This window comes from Hevea brasiliensis, chromosome 10 (assembly GCF_030052815.1).
Source record: "Hevea brasiliensis isolate MT/VB/25A 57/8 chromosome 10, ASM3005281v1, whole genome shotgun sequence".
Lineage (NCBI taxonomy): Eukaryota > Viridiplantae > Streptophyta > Magnoliopsida > Malpighiales > Euphorbiaceae > Hevea > Hevea brasiliensis.
In genome coordinates, this window is record NC_079502.1 from 2,380,455 (window position 1) to 2,401,809 (window position 21,355).

At 30.5% G+C, this 21,355-nt stretch overlaps 4 protein-coding genes across 4 annotated transcripts; 2 read left to right on the top strand and 2 right to left on the bottom strand.

The window, feature by feature from the left end:
• The first annotated feature begins 4,318 nt into the window (after positions 1 to 4,318).
• Positions 4,319 to 9,265, top strand: LOC110651441 (U-box domain-containing protein 6). Its single transcript, XM_058128895.1, has 6 exons — positions 4,319 to 4,591; positions 5,277 to 5,371; positions 5,764 to 5,949; positions 6,058 to 6,165; positions 6,595 to 7,775; positions 8,221 to 9,265. The coding sequence occupies exons 2-6, from the start codon at positions 5,312 to 5,314 to the stop codon at positions 9,014 to 9,016; spliced, it is 2,331 nt and encodes a 776-aa protein (XP_057984878.1). The 5' UTR covers positions 4,319 to 4,591; positions 5,277 to 5,311; the 3' UTR covers positions 9,017 to 9,265.
• Positions 9,266 to 9,548: 283 nt separating this feature from the next.
• LOC110651437 (AAA-ATPase At3g50940) lies at positions 9,549 to 11,493 on the bottom strand. Its single transcript, XM_021806788.2, has 2 exons — positions 10,385 to 11,493; positions 9,549 to 10,162 (listed from the first exon to the last, which is right to left on the bottom strand). The coding sequence occupies exons 1-2, from the start codon at positions 11,447 to 11,449 to the stop codon at positions 9,656 to 9,658; spliced, it is 1,572 nt and encodes a 523-aa protein (XP_021662480.2). The 5' UTR covers positions 11,450 to 11,493; the 3' UTR covers positions 9,549 to 9,655.
• A 2,913-nt stretch (positions 11,494 to 14,406) lies between these two features.
• On the bottom strand, positions 14,407 to 15,731 carry LOC110651442 (uncharacterized). The gene is made up of 2 exons (XM_021806792.2): positions 15,167 to 15,731; positions 14,407 to 15,075 (listed from the first exon to the last, which is right to left on the bottom strand). The coding sequence occupies exons 1-2, from the start codon at positions 15,723 to 15,725 to the stop codon at positions 14,645 to 14,647; spliced, it is 990 nt and encodes a 329-aa protein (XP_021662484.2). The 5' UTR covers positions 15,726 to 15,731; the 3' UTR covers positions 14,407 to 14,644.
• A 921-nt stretch (positions 15,732 to 16,652) lies between these two features.
• On the top strand, positions 16,653 to 20,163 carry LOC110651436 (OVARIAN TUMOR DOMAIN-containing deubiquitinating enzyme 4). Its single transcript, XM_021806787.2, has 6 exons — positions 16,653 to 17,016; positions 17,573 to 17,746; positions 18,439 to 18,479; positions 18,710 to 18,808; positions 19,251 to 19,415; positions 19,969 to 20,163. The coding sequence occupies exons 1-6, from the start codon at positions 16,882 to 16,884 to the stop codon at positions 19,982 to 19,984; spliced, it is 630 nt and encodes a 209-aa protein (XP_021662479.2). The 5' UTR covers positions 16,653 to 16,881; the 3' UTR covers positions 19,985 to 20,163.
• The last annotated feature ends 1,192 nt before the right edge of the window (positions 20,164 to 21,355 follow it).

Genomic DNA, 21,355 nt, shown 5'->3' on the forward strand with positions numbered 1-21,355 from the left:
GTTAATATTAAAATATTATTTTATATTGTATAATTAATTAATTTGTTTATATATCAAATAATTTATTTAAATAAATTATTTAATATTTAATTATTTTTTAATGTTAAAATATTATTTTTTATATTTTATAATTAATTAAATAAATATATTATTTTTATTATTCAATATTATTAATTGGAATAGTAATAATTTTTAATTTTAATTAATTATATGAAAAATATAAAAAAAATTATATTTTTAGTTTGATTAATAATATTGAAAAATAAAAATAATATTTTTATTTTTATTAATTAATTATATAATATAAATTTAATATTTTAAAAAATAATTAAATAATTATACATTTTTGTTAATCAAGCTAATTTGAGCACAAATCAAAATTTATAGGTTAAATTAAATTAAAAGTTAAAAATAAACTAAATTAAACATTTCCAATAAATACAAAGAGGAAATTGAACTTTATTCCAATTTTAAACTCATTATAAGAATAAATATAATAATAATTAAATTAAATATTTATATATAATTTTAATATAAATATTTAAAAAATTATTATATGCTTCTATAACACATACACTCTCAGTATAAAATTATATGTCTCACTTTTTAAAAATATGAAAAAAATGAAAATTTATATGGGGAGCATATTATATAATTAATTTAAATATTTTAATTTAATAATTATTAAATTTATTTTTATATAAATTTAAATTTATATTAAATGTACTAAAAAAAAACTTTTCTTTGTTTTGTCTTATTTTGTGTACTAATTAACAATTAGTGGCTGTAATCTTTACTCTGAGATGCCAACGATGCTATATTATTTAGGCAATGTACTTGCTCATTAATTGTAAGAAGCATGTCTTAATTAGTGCTTACAAGCTAATATCCTTTTAGATATGCTTGTAGGTACATAGAGAGTGCTTAAATTATATATATATTAACATTTTTTTTTAATTTAAAGCGAAAATTATTAAACATAACCACCATATATTTGATCTTGTGTAATATATAATTTCCCTAAATTAAATCTATCATCTTATAAAGAAATTTTAATATAAATGCATAAATTTATCATAATAGTAAAATTTAAAAATACAAAATCCTAATTAAACCTTTTAATTTAATATTGGATAATACAAACAAGTTAATTTAGCTATATATTTAATATTTTATAATATAAAATTTCAAATTAAAAGGAAGCTAAGGGATTAAATTAAAATTTTATAAAATGGGCGCGGCTATTGAGAGTTCAAACTCATATAAAATTAAATTTATCATACGTTTATATTAAATTTTTATATTTAAATTATATGTATAATTTAATTAGTTTTGTACATATCTTAATATAAATATCTAATTTAACAATTTTTAAACTCGTTCTCATATAGATTTGAACTTATATTAGATATACTCTTATAAAATAAGTTTCATATCCACCTCTTTAAAGGTCTTTTTTCTTTCAATAATGATAAAAACATAGGTTATATATATATATAAGTTTATTTAGTACTTATTTGACATTAAGATTTGAGAATTAAAATTATTTTTTAGGAAAAAAAATACTATTTTATATACAGTTAAAAAAAAGATTATTTGTAAAAAATTATTTTATTATTTTAGCGTTCTTATAATTAAAATTTATTAAATTTAATTTTAAATTATTATTCAATATTTTTTAATTTATAAAATTAAAAAATATTTTATTTAGTAAAAGCTCTAATAATAATACTAAATAGATTTTTATATTTTATAGACTCAATTTTTAAATGAATTATGACTCAACTTTTTAAACCCATTAAGAAGTCAGAGATTTTGGAAAAAAAAAAGTAGTGAGATATTTTCCCTCTAAAAAAAGTTGGGAGAGATATTCATACCAATTAATAGTTAAAAATTAGATTTTTAAATGGGTTATTTAAAAAAACAAAATTTTTAAATGGGTTAAAGCCCATATGCTCCTTTAAATATTGATTGATAAGAGACCTTTAACAATAATAATAATAATAATAATAATAATAATAATAATACAAAATCCATCATTGGTTAGACATTAAGCCTTATAAGGCCAAACACATCCCTTTCCTAAATTTTACATCAATTAAAAGAAAAAATTGAGAAAAAAAAAAATAAAGCTTTATAAAACCTAACATACCCCTCCCCTAATTTTAATTTTATCATCCCTATTATATTAGATATTTCATTGAAGTAACTCAAGTGATAAGTACAAAATTTAATTTTATGATTTACATTTGCACTCTGTTTAGTACAATTCTATAATAAAATTTATTTAATTTGTATAGAATTCATTTATAAATAAATTTTCTTATTTATTATATTTTATATTAAATATGAAATTCATTTAAAATGAAATGAATTTTATGTTTGAAATAATTAAAATGAAATAAAATGATATATAAAAAAAAAAGATAATTTTGTCACTTGCAATATATATAATTTTAAATTTGAAATTCATTTGTAAATTCTATTAATTTTGATGGGATTTTATTTAGTTATAATAAATTTCATGGAATTGATTATTAAGAATTTCAAATAAAATTTCATTTAAACCAACATCAAAATTTTAGATTTACAAATGAATTCTATAAAAATTTATAGAATTTATTTATATCAAACACTACTTTAAAGAATCCATTTCTACCACATCAAATTCATAATAAAAATATTTGTTTTTGAAGTATTTTGTATTGTTTATTCATAAAATTCATTGGTGAAACTTAAAGAAATTTGAGACGTCTTATAGACTAAAAAGTAGTACATTACACATATAAACTTGATAACATATCTTCCATTTTATCAAGATAGATTAGTATGCTCCAAAATATTTTTTTAAAAATATTTTAATGAATAATTCAATATATATATAAATTATTTTAAATGCATTTTAGATAATACTTTTTCATCGACAAACAATAGCATTGCATTATTATATCATTAATATAAATTTTGATATATACACATTGAGAAATATAGAAAAATAAAAGAGTAAATATAAATAATTGAGTTGCTGCATTGAATTTGTTAATTATTTTAATGTGTTAAAATAAATCAATCACTTATATAAAATTATATTAAAATAAATTAATATATAATATATCTACTACTCTCTTCAAATTTAATATATATTATTATTATTATTATTTGGATAAAGGCACAATGGACTCATAATAATATCATTTGATAATAATAAAACAAAGAGAAAAGTATATTTTAATGCCCTATGATTTGCATGTTTTATTAACAAGTGTCTGAGATATATATTTTTTAATGATTAAGAGTTTGTGTTATTAAGTTGTTAGCATTTAAAAATAAAACTGTTAAATGATATCAATATACGTGATGTGGTCAGGTTTTTTTCTTTTTGCTACTTAAGCCAGTGTGATAAGTAGACCTCACATATTTGACCATATATAATCATATCATCCATCTCATGTAAAGTTAGGAAGAAAATGAAATATGATGATATTTACCTTATATTATGAGGAAACTAGCAGACAAACTGATATATACATTCAAATAGATGGAGCCTACTTACCACGTCAAGTTAAGAGTGTAGAAATACTTGTCATATTAGCATATATTGATACTATTTAACAATTTTATCATTAAATACTAAAAATGTAATAATACATATTTTTAAGTGAAAAAAAATAAAATTCAAGCCCTTATTAATAAAATATACAAATTATAAGGTATTAAAGTGTATTTTTTTCTAAAGCAAACCCACTAATTTATTGTAATGAAAGGAAATTTCAACACATCAAAAATTTGTGAAAGTAGATTAGAAAGGTAATAAAGAAAAAACTAGCCTTTTGTCTTAATTTCAAACTCCAAACTAAAAACCAACCATTGAATATATTCAAATTCAACCATGGAAAAGGAAGATTAATTAGGAGGCTTTTACATAAGCTAGAAAAGTCTAAAGCAAAGGTCTTCATAAAGAAAAAAACAATACATGCAGCCCACAATAAATTTTCATAAGAAGAGGACAAAATGGTAATTTGGTCGAATTATGACGGATCTACTTACCGACAAACGAAGACGTCGGCAACTGTCGGCCTGTGAACCGGGGACACAAAATGAGCGGCGAAAATTCCAAAATCCCCCTCACAATTCAAAAACACTTTTTTTAAAATTTTTTCCTAATTTATTTTATCCCCCAGTAATAAACTATTAACATCAATTAAACCCAAAATATAATTCTTAGAAGACCCCCACACTAACAATTATTTTAAATTACACCCCTCTTTCCCCATGCCCTTTATTTTTTTAAATAATAGAGTATATATTTCAGTATTTCATCCTCCAAAAAATTCTCATTTCTTGCTATTTTTTCATCTTACTAGTCGTCATCATCTTATTCTCTCTTCTCTTCTTAGTCTCTCACTAGAAAGCGGCGAGAAATTCGCTATCTTGAGAAGAATTGATTACTCGGTACTTAAAAATCTAACCTGGAATGAGATGGGATTGTACAGATCATCGAAACCGAATAATTCTCTCTGTTAGATTGATTACTAAGTCCTTTTGTAAATGCTCTTTTATGAAGCCTCCCTGGCTAGCAACGATTCTACCGGTAAGTTTTTTTTTTTTTGTTGTTATGAGCAAAACACTTAGCTATTTTTAGCTGGTTTTGTTTCTTATTTTGGGTCGAAAATAATGGGAGGTGTTAGTAATTTTATATTTGTTTTTGGGAATTTTTTTGGCGGTTCAACGAATCGGAATTCAGTAGGGAATTCGCGTTTTTGAATTGTTTTAATTTGGGGTTTATTTGGGCTTTATATTTTATCCGGTTTTAGAATATCTAGAGGTGAAGGAGATTTCTGGGTGGTCTTGTCTTGGTGAAAAGATCTTAACTAGGTAGGTCATTTTCGATAAATTATAAAAAGAAAAGGTTATCACTGTGATGCTGATTTTTGGAATCTTTTAATCTTATAGGTGTTTGATGAAATGTCTAAATCAGTTTGTACGTTGTCTCTGATTCTTTTTTCTTTGTTTTATAAGATTTTTCATTTTTGGGTATTCGAGTTTTCGGATTTGGATAAAATATCTTAATCATAAACCCTGTTAATTCTTATTCGCATATCAGTTTCGCCTCGAGAATGATTTTGTCGAATAGAAGTTTCAATTCTATGTTAATTAGCTTGTTGTTTTTGTTAATTTTTAGCGTTTTCAGAATTCTTCTTTTGGGATTACCTGGAAGAGGAGGTTCGTTTTAGCTTTTAACTAATTTTCTCTAATTCTCTTTTTGCGTGTTTCAGTTGTTATAGATTAGCAATATATTTTTCCTTGGTAAATGTGGACTATGGACATCGCTGAAGTTGAAGAAAATTTATTTGCAGCAAGTGATGCCAAGGTATGAATTTCATTGGCTGGGGTTAATTTCTAAGTTTTGGAATTGCTAATTTTGTGTAGCCTTGCAGCTATCTACATAGCATTAGATAATATTTTTGTTTGTTAACTTCTAGATTTCCATGAAAAAGTGTGATTTCACATTTTGGTGTCTTTGAAATTGCTTTTGCCTAGCTTTGCAATTGGTTGAGGTGGACGTAGTTTTACTTGCTTACTTGGCTTGTGTTTACTCAATACCATAGTTACTAAAATGATAATGTTCTAAACTGTTCCTGGATTATGAAAGCAGCACGTTTTAAAATTTTTCACAGCAGGCAAATGCATAAACGGTTTAATAGTTTTTCAAGGCGTTTATCAAGTTTGAATATTGATTGAAGTATGTGTTCTGTTGTTCAGCTACATGGAGAAATGTGCAAGGCACTCTCTGTAATATATTGCAAAATCTTGTCAGTTTTCCCTTCTTTGGAAGCAGCACGACCTAGGAGCAAATCTGGCATTCAAGCATTATGTTCGTTGCATTTAGCGCTTGAAAAAACCAAGAATATTCTTCAGCACTGCTCAGAATGCAGCAAACTTTATTTGGTATGATTATTAGTCCTTTTGCTTCATTTTTTATGACTATTTGTTTTTTCATTTGGTTTGAATTTTTTGCCAGAATTTGCTGCTAATGAAGCTGCATTTATGATACAGGCTATCACTGGAGATTCTGTTCTTTTAAAATTTGAAAAAGCTAGATCTGCTCTTGTAGATAGTCTTAGGCGTGTTGAAGACATTGTCCCACAGTCGATTGGCTGCCAGGTAAATACTTTTTTTTTTTTCCTCAAGACTATTCAATTGTATTGCCCTGGGTGAAATTTATGTTGGTAATGTAATAGTAGTCATAACAGAGAAGGGAGTTTGAAATAGAACTAAGAGTTAAAAGTTTGATTTGATTTGACGGGTCTACTAGAAATTTCAACTGTTCCCTTTTAATTTTTTGAATTTCCAATCTAAGTTGTAGATACTTCTTCTATTTGTGGTTTTTATCTATGTTGTTTACAATTCCCCCCCTTTTATATGTAGGAAACATTTAATTCACATAGTTCACTTTAGCATCTCTCTATAATTTTATTCAATTGACCACAATATCATCCTGGCTTGATGGGGGTGTTTTGTGTCTACCTGTTCTTTACCTTTGTATTTCTCTTGGAGTTATTTTGATCCTTTTATAACTTGGAATCATCTCAGATTTTGGAAATTGTAAGTGAATTGGAGAGGATTGTGTTCTCACTTGATCCATTAGAGAAACAAGTGGGTGATGAAATAATTTCATTGCTTCAGCAAGGGAGAAAATTTGATGACCGTAATGACAATAATGAGCTGGAATCTTTTCATCAGGCAGCCACTAAACTTGGTATCACATCTTCCAGAGCAGCTCTTACAGAGAGAAGGGCTCTTAAGAAACTTATAGAGAGAGCTCGGGCAGAGGAAGACAAGCGGAAGGAATCAATTGTGGCTTATCTCTTACATCTGATGAGGAAATACTCCAAGTTATTTAGAAGTGAGCTCATGGATGACAATGACTCACTGGGTTCAACACCTTGTTCACCCACAGTTAAGGGTTCTCTTGAGGATGCCACTGATGGTCATGCCTTTGAGCGACAGTTTTCAAAGTTTAGTTCTTTCAATTTCAAGCCAAACAATGGGAAATCTGGCCAGATGGCTGTTCCACCAGAAGAATTAAGGTGTCCAATATCATTGCAGCTAATGTATGATCCAGTAATCATTGCATCTGGACAAACATACGAGAGGATCTGCATTGAGAAATGGTTTAGTGATGGGCATGATACCTGCCCAAAGACTCAACAGAAGCTCTCTCATCTTTGTTTGACTCCTAATTATTGTGTCAAGGGTCTTGTCACTAGTTGGTGTGAACATAATGGTGTTCCGGTCCCTGATGGCCCACCAGAGTCTCTTGATCTCAACTACTTTAGGCTGTCATTGTGTCAGTCGGAGTCTGCAAATTCAAAATCAGTGGACAGCATCAGCTCTGGCAAATTGAAAGGTATGAAGGTAGTTCCTTTAGAGAGTGGTACCATTGAGGAGGCTGAGCGACATGAAATGGAAAGTTTGAAACCACAAGAGGAGAAAACTCCACGGGAAGAAGACTTTGAGCATGATATGTTTCAAAGGTATCAGGATTTTTTGAAGATGCTGAATGAAGAGAAAGACTTGAGGGAAAAGTGCAAGGTAGTAGAAAAAATAAGGCTTCTGCTAAAAGATGATGAGGAGGCCAGGATTTGTATGGGGGCCAATGGGTTTGTTGAAGGACTGTTGCAGTTCCTAGAGTCAGCTGTGCAAGCAAGGAATGCAGTGGCTCAGGAAAGTGGAGCCATGGCTCTCTTTAACCTTGTCGTCAACAATAACAGGTTCGTGAAGCTTCTAAACATCAAATTAGCATGTGATGTTTGTCACCTATAAATTATTGCCAGTCCAGTAGTAGGGAATAAGATGTTGAAATATTTGTTATGATCCACAGTCAAATAGCTTATAAATGCTTCAGGTTTTGTTGCCAAAAATGAATAGTCTCATGGGTCGTGACATGGTAGTTGACTTGGTATCTGTTTGTCATTTTTGTTAAGAGTTGCTATTGAGAAAAGGACATCCTTAAATATTTTAGAGAGTATTAAAGATTGGTTTAAAGATAAATTTGATATATTTTAGTCATAAAAATTCCAAAATAACTGAAGTACTTTTTTCAACAACATCTAAAATAGTGTTTTTCAAAAAGCATTTTTTGGGTGTCTCAACTTCAACTCCAAACGAGGCCTTAGACTTCTGTATAATTGATTTTCCCCCATTTTTTAACCTCAGAAACAAAGAAATGATGCTGGCTGCGGGTGTTATCCCTTTGCTGGAGATGATGATCTCCAACTCTGATTCCCATGGTTCAGCAACGGCCCTCTATTTGAATCTCTCCTGCCATGAAGATGCTAAGTCCATAATTGGTTCAAGCCAGGCTGTTCCGTTTTTAGTCCAGATTCTTCAAGGTGAAGCTGAACCTCAATGCAAGATGGATGCCCTCCACGCCCTCTATAATATCTCCTCCCAAGCCTCCAATATTCTGAACCTCCTTTCAGCTGGTATCATCAGTGGCCTCCAATCCCTTCTTGCAGCCCCTGGTGATCTTCCATGGACAGAAAAATCCATAGCAGTGTTGATAAATTTAGCTACAAATAAATCAGGAAAAGATGAAATGGTAGCAGCCCCTGGCCTTATTGGTGCGCTAGCAACAATATTGGACACGGGTGAGCCTATTGAGCAGGAGCAAGCCGCCTCATGCCTTTATGTTTTGTGCAATGGCAGTGAGAAGTGCAGTCAAATGGTCCTACAAGAAGGGGTGATACCTGCATTAGTCTCTATATCTGTAAATGGTACCACACGAGGGAAAGAGAAGGCACAGAAACTTCTAATGCTGTTCCGGGAGCAACGGCAACGTGATCCACCTCAACCACCTGCTGAGGTGCGCTTTCAGAGGGCTGAAAGCAGTTCCAAGGCAATGCCAAGCCAAGAATCAAAACCACCATGTAAATCGGTCTCAAGGAGGAGGATGGGGAAAGCTTTTAGTTTTTTTTGGAAGAGCAAGAGCTATTCAGTTTACCAGTGTTAAAACTTGGTCTTGTAAATTTCTACTGTATCTTCTATTTTCTCTTTTTCTTTTGTCCTGTCTCCCATGGGCATTATTTAATTTTGTCTTCCTAGAGAAGAAGAGATGTACAGGCCCATGTAAGCTCTGGATTTTTCACCCTTTTTTGTGCCTTTCCTTTTCTGGGTAGCGAATACTTGTACCGTGTATGCCATTGTAAGTGGAACCCTAGTAGATTAAACTTCATGTTGAAACAACTATACCATTCCTTCATGTTAGGGTACCGGGGTGGCAAGTTTACTTAAAAAATGATCACACAATAAAATACAATGGCTCATTGTGAGAAATTTAAATTTCTAAAAAGTAAATGTATTAGTAATGTGTTTTAAGTCTGTTTGTTTTGTGGAAATATTTTTTTAAAAGGTATTTTTGTTTTAATTTTCTAGCTGTTGGAGCATTGAATAAGTGAATAAAAATAAAGAAAAATTAAATTATTTTTTAAAAAAGTGATAATTTTATTAAAATATAAAAATATAATTTTATAAAAATATAAAAATACTTAAGCATGAATGACATGATATTTTTTAGAAATTATTTTCCAAAACAAACGGAGGCTATCTCGAAAATAAACTTCAGGTATAAACGCATGGCATGGTTGGTTTGCTACACAACTCTTCCTTTCCCTGTTTTCGCCTTCTTCCTCTTATTTTTGTTGGATTTCTTGTTCACACTTTTCTTCTTCATTTCTTTCCTTGCCTTTTCATTTTCATTCACTTCTTTGTCTTCTTCAATTTGGGACTCTGATTCTTTGCATTTCATTTCTTTCTTCCTTTGAAGAAATCCAACAATTCCATTAAGCGCAGAATCAACATCATCATCAACTTTCATGAGCTCCTCTGCAACTTCAGCTGGAGTCACTTCCACTTCCTCTATAAGTCGTTCGATGACAGTAAAAAGGCAGTGACTCTTGATTTTGAGGTAGTTGGAAGCAAGAATTTTGAATCCGCTGGCAGTGCAATAGGACATGTGTATGTGCATGTCCATTCGGCCTGGTCTCAGTAGTGCAGGATCTAGCTTGTCTTTGTGGTTGGTAGTGAACACAATTATCCTCTCATCTCCACAGCTTGACCATAAGCCATCAATGAAGTTGAGCAATCCAGATAGTGTCAACTGCAACAAGAGGAAACAATAACTTGATTAAGGTGCATCAACGTAGTTGCTACTTTACCCAACAGAGTTAATCCGGTCGTTAAGGCTGAGAGCTCCCAACATTTATTAATTAAGGTTTGATTCGATTCCATAGGGAGCATTACAAGATTATTTAAAAATTTTGAATGCATTAAAGCAATCTGGGAGAATGCGCTCTAAACAAGCTACTAATTAGGAGCTTACCTGGCTATCACCATTGTTGTGTCCTAAATATTGTCGGTCCTGCAACTCAATGCTACAATCAATATCCTCAATTACAAGTATTGATCGATTTGCTGTTGAGGTTAGCAATCTTCTCAGATCTGAATTGCTGCGCAAACTTGTAAGTTCCAGGTCGTAGATGTCAAATTTCAGGTGGTTAGCCATGGCTGCAATCAAGCTTGACTTTCCCGTACCAGGAGGACCATACAACAAATACCCACGTTTCCATGGTTTTCCTATTCTCTTGTAGAAATCCCTTCTCTTAACAAATCTATCCAAGTCATCCATCAGCTCCTGCTTGAGTATTGGATCCATTGCCAATGTATCAAAAGTGGATGGATGGTCGAGGTTAATTGATCCCCAAGGACCTCCACTGAAGTCTCCATTGAAAGTTCCAAGTGAATGGAGCTTGACTACCTTGTTTTCTTCCTTTATGGCTTTTGATCTTTCTAATACATATGGCAGGTAAGTCTTCAAAACCTTCTCCTGAAATCGCTTGTCGAAACTCAGCACAACTGATCTATGTTCTGATTTTTCTGTGGATTCAGAGTAGTTTTCATAATCAACTACTGTGTTTTGTGTTTCTTTGCATACAAATTCCCATACCAGATGGATTCCTTCGAACACATCCATAATCTTTTGCCCTTTGTTAATGGTGACAAAGAGGTTCTTCTCTCGATGAGCTTTGGAAACCTTAAGCTGGTCTATAGATGGGGTGATTCTTGTGCTTAAGTAGACTTCAGAAGCTTGGTAGATTTCGTTAATGGAGAAGCCATTGTACTCCTCGATGATGAGGGTCAGCTGGCAAGAATTCCTGAAAAGGCCTCCGAGGCTAGACAATATTTTCTGTTGGAGCTTCTGGGGTATTAGTTGGCTAGTCATGGCCTGGACCTCATTGAGCATGGTCTTGACAAGCATTGCCGATGCAGCAAAGGCAGTGTAGGTTGATAAAACTGATGTTGTTGAAGGCACATTTGGCATAGCAAACATGTTTGACATGAAAGATTCGTATGACAATGAATAGATGTTCTTGGAATGGATGAACATATATTTCTGTGTACGTTCTGCTTGGAGCGTTGCAATTGGGTCAGTAGAACGGGGTTTTTATAGAACAAACAAAAAGAAATCAAGGAATAAGAAGCTTCTTCTCGAATACGTAAAGATATGAAATTTCTAGCAAGTCTCTTAAAAGGCTGACAAGGTCAACATTCAATCAGGGACAAATCTTCCTGAGCAATTCCTAGCAGATGAGGTGGATCTTTCTTGGAAAATGACTTGACTTGACTTGACTTGACCAATTTCATAATCTTGCAATTAAACTCAATAGAAAGTGGAGAGAAGATCCTGAAATTCTTAATTAAATATAATGATGACCTGGGCAGGGAAAGATTTATTAATTCAACTGGGGTATTGATACCCCAGGATTATAGGTTATAATATAAGTAGCTTGAGGTTCCTAATTCAACATTATTACTTTTTATCGGCATTGGTTGACTTATAATGATTAAGTGAAAATTTTATTTAATGTAATTATTTTATATATAATATGTTAATTATAATTATTAATTATGATCAGGATCATGTAAGATTTACTATGATTATAATGAAATAGTTATATATATATATAACAGTTTTACCACATAATTTTTTAATCAAATGATAAGTATAATCAGAATTTAGGATATAATTTCATAATTTCAGAAAGGACAAACTTGCACATCTTATGATAAATAAAAAGTTAATAGGATAGTGGGGCAAGATTTTCTTTTTTTTATGAGGATAATAATAAAAATAAGACATATATTCATTTAAATTTTTATGAAGCAGTAAGATAAATGCTCAGTGTATGTCTGAGAGGACTAAAAATTAATAATTTTTATAAAAACAAAAATTAATTATTTTTTTATTTAAAAAGGTGAATTCTATATACTTTATGATGGAGTATAAACACTGAGTATATACTTTATGGGTTCTTTATTAAGCTTTTTTTTTTTGGATAATGCAGGATAACAACCGACAACAGTATTTGCATGGAAAGTTCTTGCACCGCGTGTAATCGTCCTTTTAAAAATGTTTAGAATATTAAAAAGATAAAATATTCTGTGATCATCCGATTTTTAAATTTTAATTTCGTAATTTTTTAATGATGAGGAGACATCACGTATTACGCGGGTAATAAGGTTACGATTTTTTAAATGATGCGCCGTGATTTGTAGTTTACGTACAAAGCTTTTATATAAATAAAAAAAAGCCTATTAAAAAGTGGGATTCACCAAGAAAAAAAAACAATAACGAGTATATTTTTTTAATTAAAAACTTACTATAATTATGTTCTGTTCACTTGTAATTGATAAATATTTAAATAAATAAATTAAAATATTTAATAAATTTAAAAAATAAAATTAATAATTAATGATTAATTAATATAATATTTATCGATTATAATTTATATTAAATTTATTTTTAGAGCTATTTTTATTAATTGAAAACTAATTTAATTTAATTTTTTTATTTAGATTATATTATTTTTTTTCTATATAATTTAAAAATTAATATTATTAATATTTTTATTTTTTTATTTATAATTTTAATATCTTAATTAGCGTATTATAATTATATTAAAATATTTTTTTATTAATAATATAAAATATAAATTACTTATTTATTATAAAAATATATTTTTTAATTAAAAACTCAAAATTAATTATAAATTTTTTCTTATCAACAATAATAATTACTTTATTATTTTATAATTACATTTTTAAAGTTATTTAATTACTTTTTAAAGAGTTTAATTATTTTCTTATTTCAATAATAAAAAAAATAATGTAATATAATAAATCAATTATTATATTTATTTTAATAATATAATAAATGATATAATATATTAAATTAATAATTATATATTTAATTTAATAATAAAATAAATAATATAATAAATTTATAATTTTATATTTATTTTAATAATAAAATAAATTATATGACATATGCTCTTATTAGACATTTTACCAAATATTTAATATAAATAAATTATCATTAACTATCAACTAATAGTTAAATCAAATAGGCCCACATAAGCTATAGATCTCAAGAATTATTGGGTGCATTAAGAGTTTATACTCCTTTTTCTCATAAAATACATAAAGAATTTATTCGACATTATTATTAAAACTACAAAACTACAGTTAAAAAAATTATTTTTTATAAATATCTTAGTTAGAGTGTATTTAAAAAATAATTTAAAATTAAATTTAATAAATCTTAATTATAAGAATATTAAAATAATAAAATAATTTTTTTAAATAATTTTTTTATTTACTTTTACTTAAGAAAAATACTTTTGACTTTTCAATCTCAATACCAAATAGACATAAACCTATCTTCTAAGATAAAAGGAAGAAAATATTTTAGCTCTCCTTAAGATCACGAGATTAAAATTTAAGAAAGCGTAGTAAATTATGTTTTTACAAATTATTGAAGCAATAAAAGAAGCGTATTTTGTAGAATATACATTTGAGCGTATAGAAGAAGTTGACATATAATCTATACACATTGTCGGAGAAAATCGGACCCAATTTCTCTGGCATTATGTGAAATTTTAATAAAGGAGAAATTTGTATGCATTTTCATATTGTTTCAACCCAATTAATCAACCACGTACTTCGTACGTTATACCCATTGCTTACTGCAAATTCTCAGCCTCGATCTCCAAGAAACACCAACCAAATTCATCAATTCCACCAACTTGAAAACCGGCTATATTTTGCTAAGCTATGCTCACATTGATGGAGTTAAAATACCTCAATAAATATAGCATGAGAGATTTTTCTTACTTAAACCTGGTTTATCATAGATCAAAGATATAAGATGCATTGTAAAACTTATTTGTTAAATATATGAGTCTTACGTGATTGTATTTTGGATCGCGATGAATCGGTTTAGACAAGAATTTTCCATGGTAAAATTCACAATGGAATTACTTTATGCTAGTGACAGGAGGAGCATTTGCTGCTAGTGAAGCAATTATCAGAACAAATAATATATAGTTTCTGCATGCACATCATGCAGCTTATAATATGATAAACTAATAATGTACATTAAAGCAGAACCTACCGATTACAGTTTTTTACATTAGAAAAAATTGTCCTGAAGTATCTACAAGATTAATCCTTAAATTAACTTTGCATCAACATTGATTCTTTGATGAACTTGTCAGAAAATTTTCACAGAAAATTGCTTCCTTCACCATTTAAATGAAGCAGAACGTGAGAAAGAGCTTTGTTTACCATATTTTCCTAGTTTCATGAGCCAAGATGATTCAGGCTCTAAAATCTGATCACCCTTATCATCACTGGATTTTTCAGTCTCCTTATCTGCACTCTCTTCCTGTTTTCTCATGTCATTCTTTTTTCCTCCTTTCTTAGCTTCCCGGGTAGCTTCCTTCCTCTGTTTCTCCACCTTTGCACGGTCTTTTTTCTTTTCTGTTCTCTTCTTTTTTCTTCCTTCCCAGTTTTCTTCCTTGCCACCACCAAAATCTCTAGTGTCTTTTCCCCATTGTCCATTTTCTTCTTTCTTAGTTCCCTTCTCTAGTGCATCCTTGTATGTGCCTTTTGTTACTTTTGCTTGCTTCTCTAGTGCATCCTTGTAAGTGTATCCTTCTCTAGCTCTTGCCACTACAAAGAAAAAGGTTCTAATGATGTTAAAATTAATGCTGCTAAATTTAATAATTGTTGTAGTGTGCTGATACAGATATTGGACATATACCATCCTTAATTTCATTACGATCAAGGCTTTGGGATTCTGTTTTTTGAGCTGATTCCTCATGAACAACCGCTGATTCATTGCTTCTCTCGTTACTGTTCATATCCATCACAATCTCCTTTTCCTGGGCATTTCCCCATTCTGTCAATCTAGAGACGAAGAAATTCAGGCAGGAAATGGCAAGGAGCAAGACCCAGTCTACCAATGGAATTTGATGGATCACTGTGGGAAAATTGTTTATTGCTTCATCGAACTTCCCTGGAAGGATTTCTGCTACATGGACAAGTTCATCAATCTTGTCAAATGCAAATCTTGATGGAGGAAAAATGGCCTCAGCCACGGATTCCAGGGCAAATATCCTATCATCTAAGAAGGAGAAGATTATCAGTAGATAATATTGCAAGGCATAGACAAGGGGGCAGGCTGGTGAGGCTAATCTGGCAATTTTTTTTGTCACTGAACCTAATGGTCCATTGAGATGTTGGGCATTTGTGTAGGCTTTGTCAGCTATTTCCATGAAAGCAGCTCCACAGGTATGCAATGGAGGGCGTCTACAACTCATTCTGGAAGCTGCTGTTGATTCCTGATCATGATGAGAAAGTTTTTAAGGAATCACATCACGAATTAACTGTTGAAATTAAAATTAGAAATTTGAGATTATTGGGTTGGAAAAATTACATGCATTAATCTTTACCATGAACAAGAATCTTCTGACAAAACCTGCCAGCAAAAACTTCAACCATGAAAATTAAAATATCATTGAATTAACTGATTTTTTTTTTCTCATGAAAGGAAATAAATGATTTTATAGAAGTAGAATCCCTGGTTTTAGAAAATTTAAAAATGTAGAGAGGAGAGCATTTCATGTGATTGCTACCTCTTTTTCTTTTCTTTTTTCTGATTTTTTTAACTACAAAAATGGGTAGGTGATTTACGGTTCCCATCAAATTTAGCAAAGGATATAAACAGTGACTTCCTTTTTTCTAGGTAAAAAAAATTGAAGGAAAAATATTAGAGCTTTTTCAATATAAGGATTAAAGAAAGTTTTGCAATAAATTACGAATTGAAATATCACACCCTTAGCAAATTGAGAGAAAAATTGCTAATATTGTCAGGTGCATTTATATGGCATTGATGTGTTATGTTGATACTATTTTCATGCTTGATGTGGTACGCTAGTATCAACATCACATTATTAAGACATGCTAACATATCAAACATAGCATTAATATCAAACATAGCGTTGGTATCCGCATATCACATAGCTCCATGTTAAAATTATAAAATTATTTGTCCCCCTGATGTTGGTCCAGTGACAAGGGCACAATGAATTTGGAGCTAAGTTCCCGGTTTGACTCCCTCTCCATGTACCTATGGACAAAAAAAAAAACTTATAAAATCATTTAATTAATTTTAATTAGACTAAAAAAATTATTTAATATTACAATTAAAAATATTATAATGTATTTTGCTTTTCTTTTCTAAAATGTAGTTTTTCGGGCCTCTCTAGTCTAACCGCAATCCCAATTCCCAAACAGAGCCAAAACCTGCTCGTCAATCGCCATTCCAAACAGAGAAATGGAGTACTCCATTTCACATATGAAGCCACTTTGGGACTGCTGAATCCTTCAATTTCCTGTAGCTATCTACAAGTACAGGAATTGACTGCACCAAAAAATGACACTCACAGTATTCCCTTTTCTCACCTCACCTCCTCTATGCCTCTTGCATCAAATTCCGATTCCCAGATTCTATATCACACTCCACCAGCTCAAAAAACAAACAAAGGACAAGGTTCCCTTGTATGGTTCTCTTATCACTTATCTGGCTCCCATAGTCTAGCCCATTTTCAGGTAACTCTTCTCTCCTCTTGCATTTTTCGATTCTAATGGGAATTTCGACATAAATCCTTATTGGTTCCGCTGTTTTGTGGTTCTGGAAATGCCAAAATCGGATTCAACTGCTCTTGGTAACTACTCGGTTTAATTTCAATAATGTTGTATGTGTTTTCCAGTTATTTTTGCGTTAATGGTTGTTTTTTCTCAAAAGAAAATGGAGCGGATTTCTGGGTATACCTTGCTTGTTAAATTTGGTTTTGAGTTCCTTTCTTTACTTGCCGTATATGCTTTCCTTTTGGCAGAGATTAGTATAGTACCATAGCTTTCTTTCTTTGCTCATTTATTGTTATGGGGCTTGTTAGTTTCACTTTTTCATGTTTGCATGAGGATAAAGTTTGGTAATTGATATGGATTATGGCTTGGATTAGTTTCAGCTTTAATTTTATTTATTCTTGCTTGGGTTTTGTAGACATTGTTATTAGAATTTAAGAATGCCCTTTTGAAGATGCTAAATAGAATTTTTATTTTTACCTTTATTTGTATTTTTGTTTCTATTTTTATCTTTTTGAAGTTTTTTCGGTTTAATAAACGGATTAGAAAATTTTCAAATTCGGACGGCGCAGGGATTCCTGGTGATGGCAGGTGTTTGTTTCGGTCTGTGGTCCACGGAGCTTGCCTCAGGTCAGGGAAACCATCTCCAAGTGAGAGCCTTGAAAAAGAACTTGCAGATGAGCTACGAGCTAAAGTACAAAATAAACCCATTTTTTATTGTTTCAAAAGTTGAAGATTTGCTGTTTTATTTTGGCATCTTTCAATTCTATTTAGCTTTATTCTCTTTATTGTTTGAACAGTTTAATATGATTTCTGCAGTATTTGGTTCAAATTGATGTTTCTAATGTGATTAATGCCAATTATCATGGAAATTGTGCATATATTATACTTATTCATGAGCTCATTGCAATGCTAGTAGTCAGGAGAGCAAAAAGTTTCATTTGAATTTCTGCTTTGTATTTCATTACACACACACACACACACACACACACACACGTACACACACACACACACGAGTTTCAAAGATCCGTGGTCAATTACTTTCTTTTGGTGTTCATACATCCAAACAGAATTTGTATGCTAAAGATTTATGTTTATTTTGACACAATCATAGGCTTAGTGTTGCACTGTTCAAGCCTATGTACTTGGGATTCTTGAAGTCATTTCCACATGCCAATTACACCTTTACACTTATGATGAAGAGGGTTGTTCATTTTGTAGAGGGGGATTGGATAGGGGGAGGACCATCTCTTACCATTTAGCCTAGACACAATTTGTCTCAAATTGGAAAAAAAATACACTTATGCATCTGCATGAGTGTTCTTTAATTGTTTCATGTCATAGGATTTTTTTTTTCCCTACTGAAAAGTCTAATGATTTGCACAGGTAGCAGATGAATTTATTAAGAGGCGCAAGGACACTGAATGGTAAGTTTGCTTGAGGATCCATGGTTTTGATTTTAATTTTGTGTGCTTTTAGTTGATGGGATTGCAAAAACATCAATTAATAGGTTTAATCATAGCCACCTTTATGCACAAACAACACTTAGAGGAGTTTGGCAATTTAATTTTGGTTTATTTGTCAGTCAATGGATCTCAAAGACTATCTTGCAAAGCATTCTCCAGTAAGCAATTAAAAATGTTTGTGCATTTGATAGGTTTCTTGAAGATGATTTTGACACCTATGTCGAACAGATGAGACAACCCCATGTCTGGGGAGGGGAGCCTGAGCTGCTTATGTCCTCACATGTTCTAAAGTAAACTGCTCCTTATCTACTCTTTCAAACATCAGAAAGTCGAGAAAGTTTCTGTTGTACTTTCTAACTACATCTGTTTGCAGATTTAAATTTTATGCAAATTAAATTAGTTTTGCTGGATTATGGATTTTAAGGGCTCAATTTCCTTCAAAGTGGTTTCCTTGGTAGATATACCTGTGAAATCTGCACCAGTAATTGTTACAAACCTCCTTCAATTTGAAATTTAAGTTAATTTGTAATGTGGAACTGGATAAAATAAAAAAAATGTCACTTTCTTTTTGAAACTCTAATGAGATATTCAAAATTACATTTAATTGTAGTTTCTTATTTTCTTCTGTTAGTCTATCTTTATCTTATTATCAAATATTTGGGTAGCCCATTTAGTCATAAATCCACCAAAAGATTCTCATTTTTATATGATCACACAATTTTCCATTTATAGGGTGCCAATAACAGTATATATGAGGGACAGAAATTCTGATGGCCTCAAAATTATAGCTGAATATGGTCAAGAGTACGGCAGGGAAAATCCCATCTGTGTATTGTATCATGGATACGGACACTATGATGCATTGCGGAGGCAGATTGCTGGTTCACAATCCAAGCAGTAAGATCCCTTGCTTCCTCTATTTTATGTGTATCTTTGGGCAAGCAAGTAATGCTAACTTCCTTATTCCTACTATATTGCCTGGTCATTTCATTTCTTATGTCACAACACTATTGTTTTATAATTATCTTTTTGCACTTAGAATCCATCAGGCATAATTTTGTGAGGTGTAATTAAGAGATTTTATTCACCAAGGCAACTAAGTGGAGGGTGTAAAGATTTTTGACTTTTTGATTTTTTGAGTGCATCAATAGGGTGGCTGGGCTGGGATGTTTACTGGTTAGTGGCTTAGTTTAAATGCAACATACAATGCTTGGTGAAAGTCACAGCAGGTTTTACGTATGCAGTTCCAAGGTTCCATTGAGTAATTTGATAGTAATCTTTCACCGACTATTTTCTTGAGTCCTGATCCCATACGTAGCTGTAAGTAAACTGGATGTGTATTTGACAGATGTTCTGCATTGCTAGCAAATTGCTAGAAATAACTTACTCTGGCTATGTTCAGATTCTTCTACCCTTGGTTAATGAAACTATTTCTTTGGTTTCTTGGCAGGTGCAAGAAAAGATGAACAAATTGTTTCATTGTTGACATTGCTGAACTGTAATAAATTTCTGGACTTGCATCAGAAGATTTAACTTATTCCTTCATGGATTTAAATTATTCAATTCTACTCCTAAATGTAAAAATGTTGATGAACTGATTAGATGGATGTCAGTAAATAAATATCCCTCTGAAAATTCAAACTGATTTGGTAGTTGCCCATTTGAGCCTTTGTAATGATCCTGGGCCCGCCCAAGTTGACTGGTGAATGGTGATGAACTCTTGAATTGAGGATAGAGACTCCTCTTCAAACTCGTGTATAATCTGTAGGTGATTCAGCTGCAACTAAATGCATTCATTTACACTGCATGTTATATATTAAAACCTCTATTGGTCTATACTCTTTAACAGTTTGTAAGAGAAGAGCAGGGTACCATTCAAGCTCAATTAATAAATTAATTGGATAAGAAATTTGAAATTGCAAGAATCATAAAACTAAATTCAAGATCAAATCTCATGACCAATAAATTTGATCCAATAACAAAATGCTATGCATGAATGAGTCTGAAAATACTCAAGATATGCAATATTCATTTATCAATGAATGCTATGTATGGATTAACATAAAACAATTAATGTGGTAACAACTGTCTATAAGTGGAGTAGGAATTGAGTTTGAATCTTTAATTGCATGAGCTGGAAGGTAGGTATTTGTTTTAATAAATTCTTCTCGATAAGGTATAGAAAAAATTGCGTCATTTATAATTTTAATTTGGCCAGATGAAATTCTATTTGGGTCTGTTTGGATGCAGTGGAGAGTGAAAAAGAGGTAAATAATGGAAAGGTAAGAAAAAATAAAAAGGATTACAATAAAAATATTTTACATTTGGGAAAGATGAATTAATGAAATGATAAAAAGTGATAATATATATTTTTTATATTTAGAAAGAGATGAAAAAATGAATGTAAAAATATAAAAAGGCATAGCTCTTACTCTCTAATGCAGAATAGGAAGTCTAAAATTTTATTTAGAAATTTTAATTATTCTAAAATTAAAAAATTAAGGAGTTTTTATTATTTATGAATTTTATTATTTCCTAATTTATTTTAATTAAATTTAGTATTCCTAATTCAATCTTAGTATTCCTAATTAAGATTAAATTAGGGTTCTAAAATCCTAATGTTATTGAGATTTCTAATTAAATAAATAAAACCTATATTTTCTATTGTTATTAGACAAATTTTGCTATGATAATTTTTATGAGATTAATAATATCTTGAGAATTAATTCTCTTTCAAGAATTGATCTTTGATTTCTCCTTCTTCTTAGTTCTTTTCCTTTGTTCTACATCACCTTCTCTCTTTGCACCCCAATTTGAGGTAAATTGAAATTTGAGGA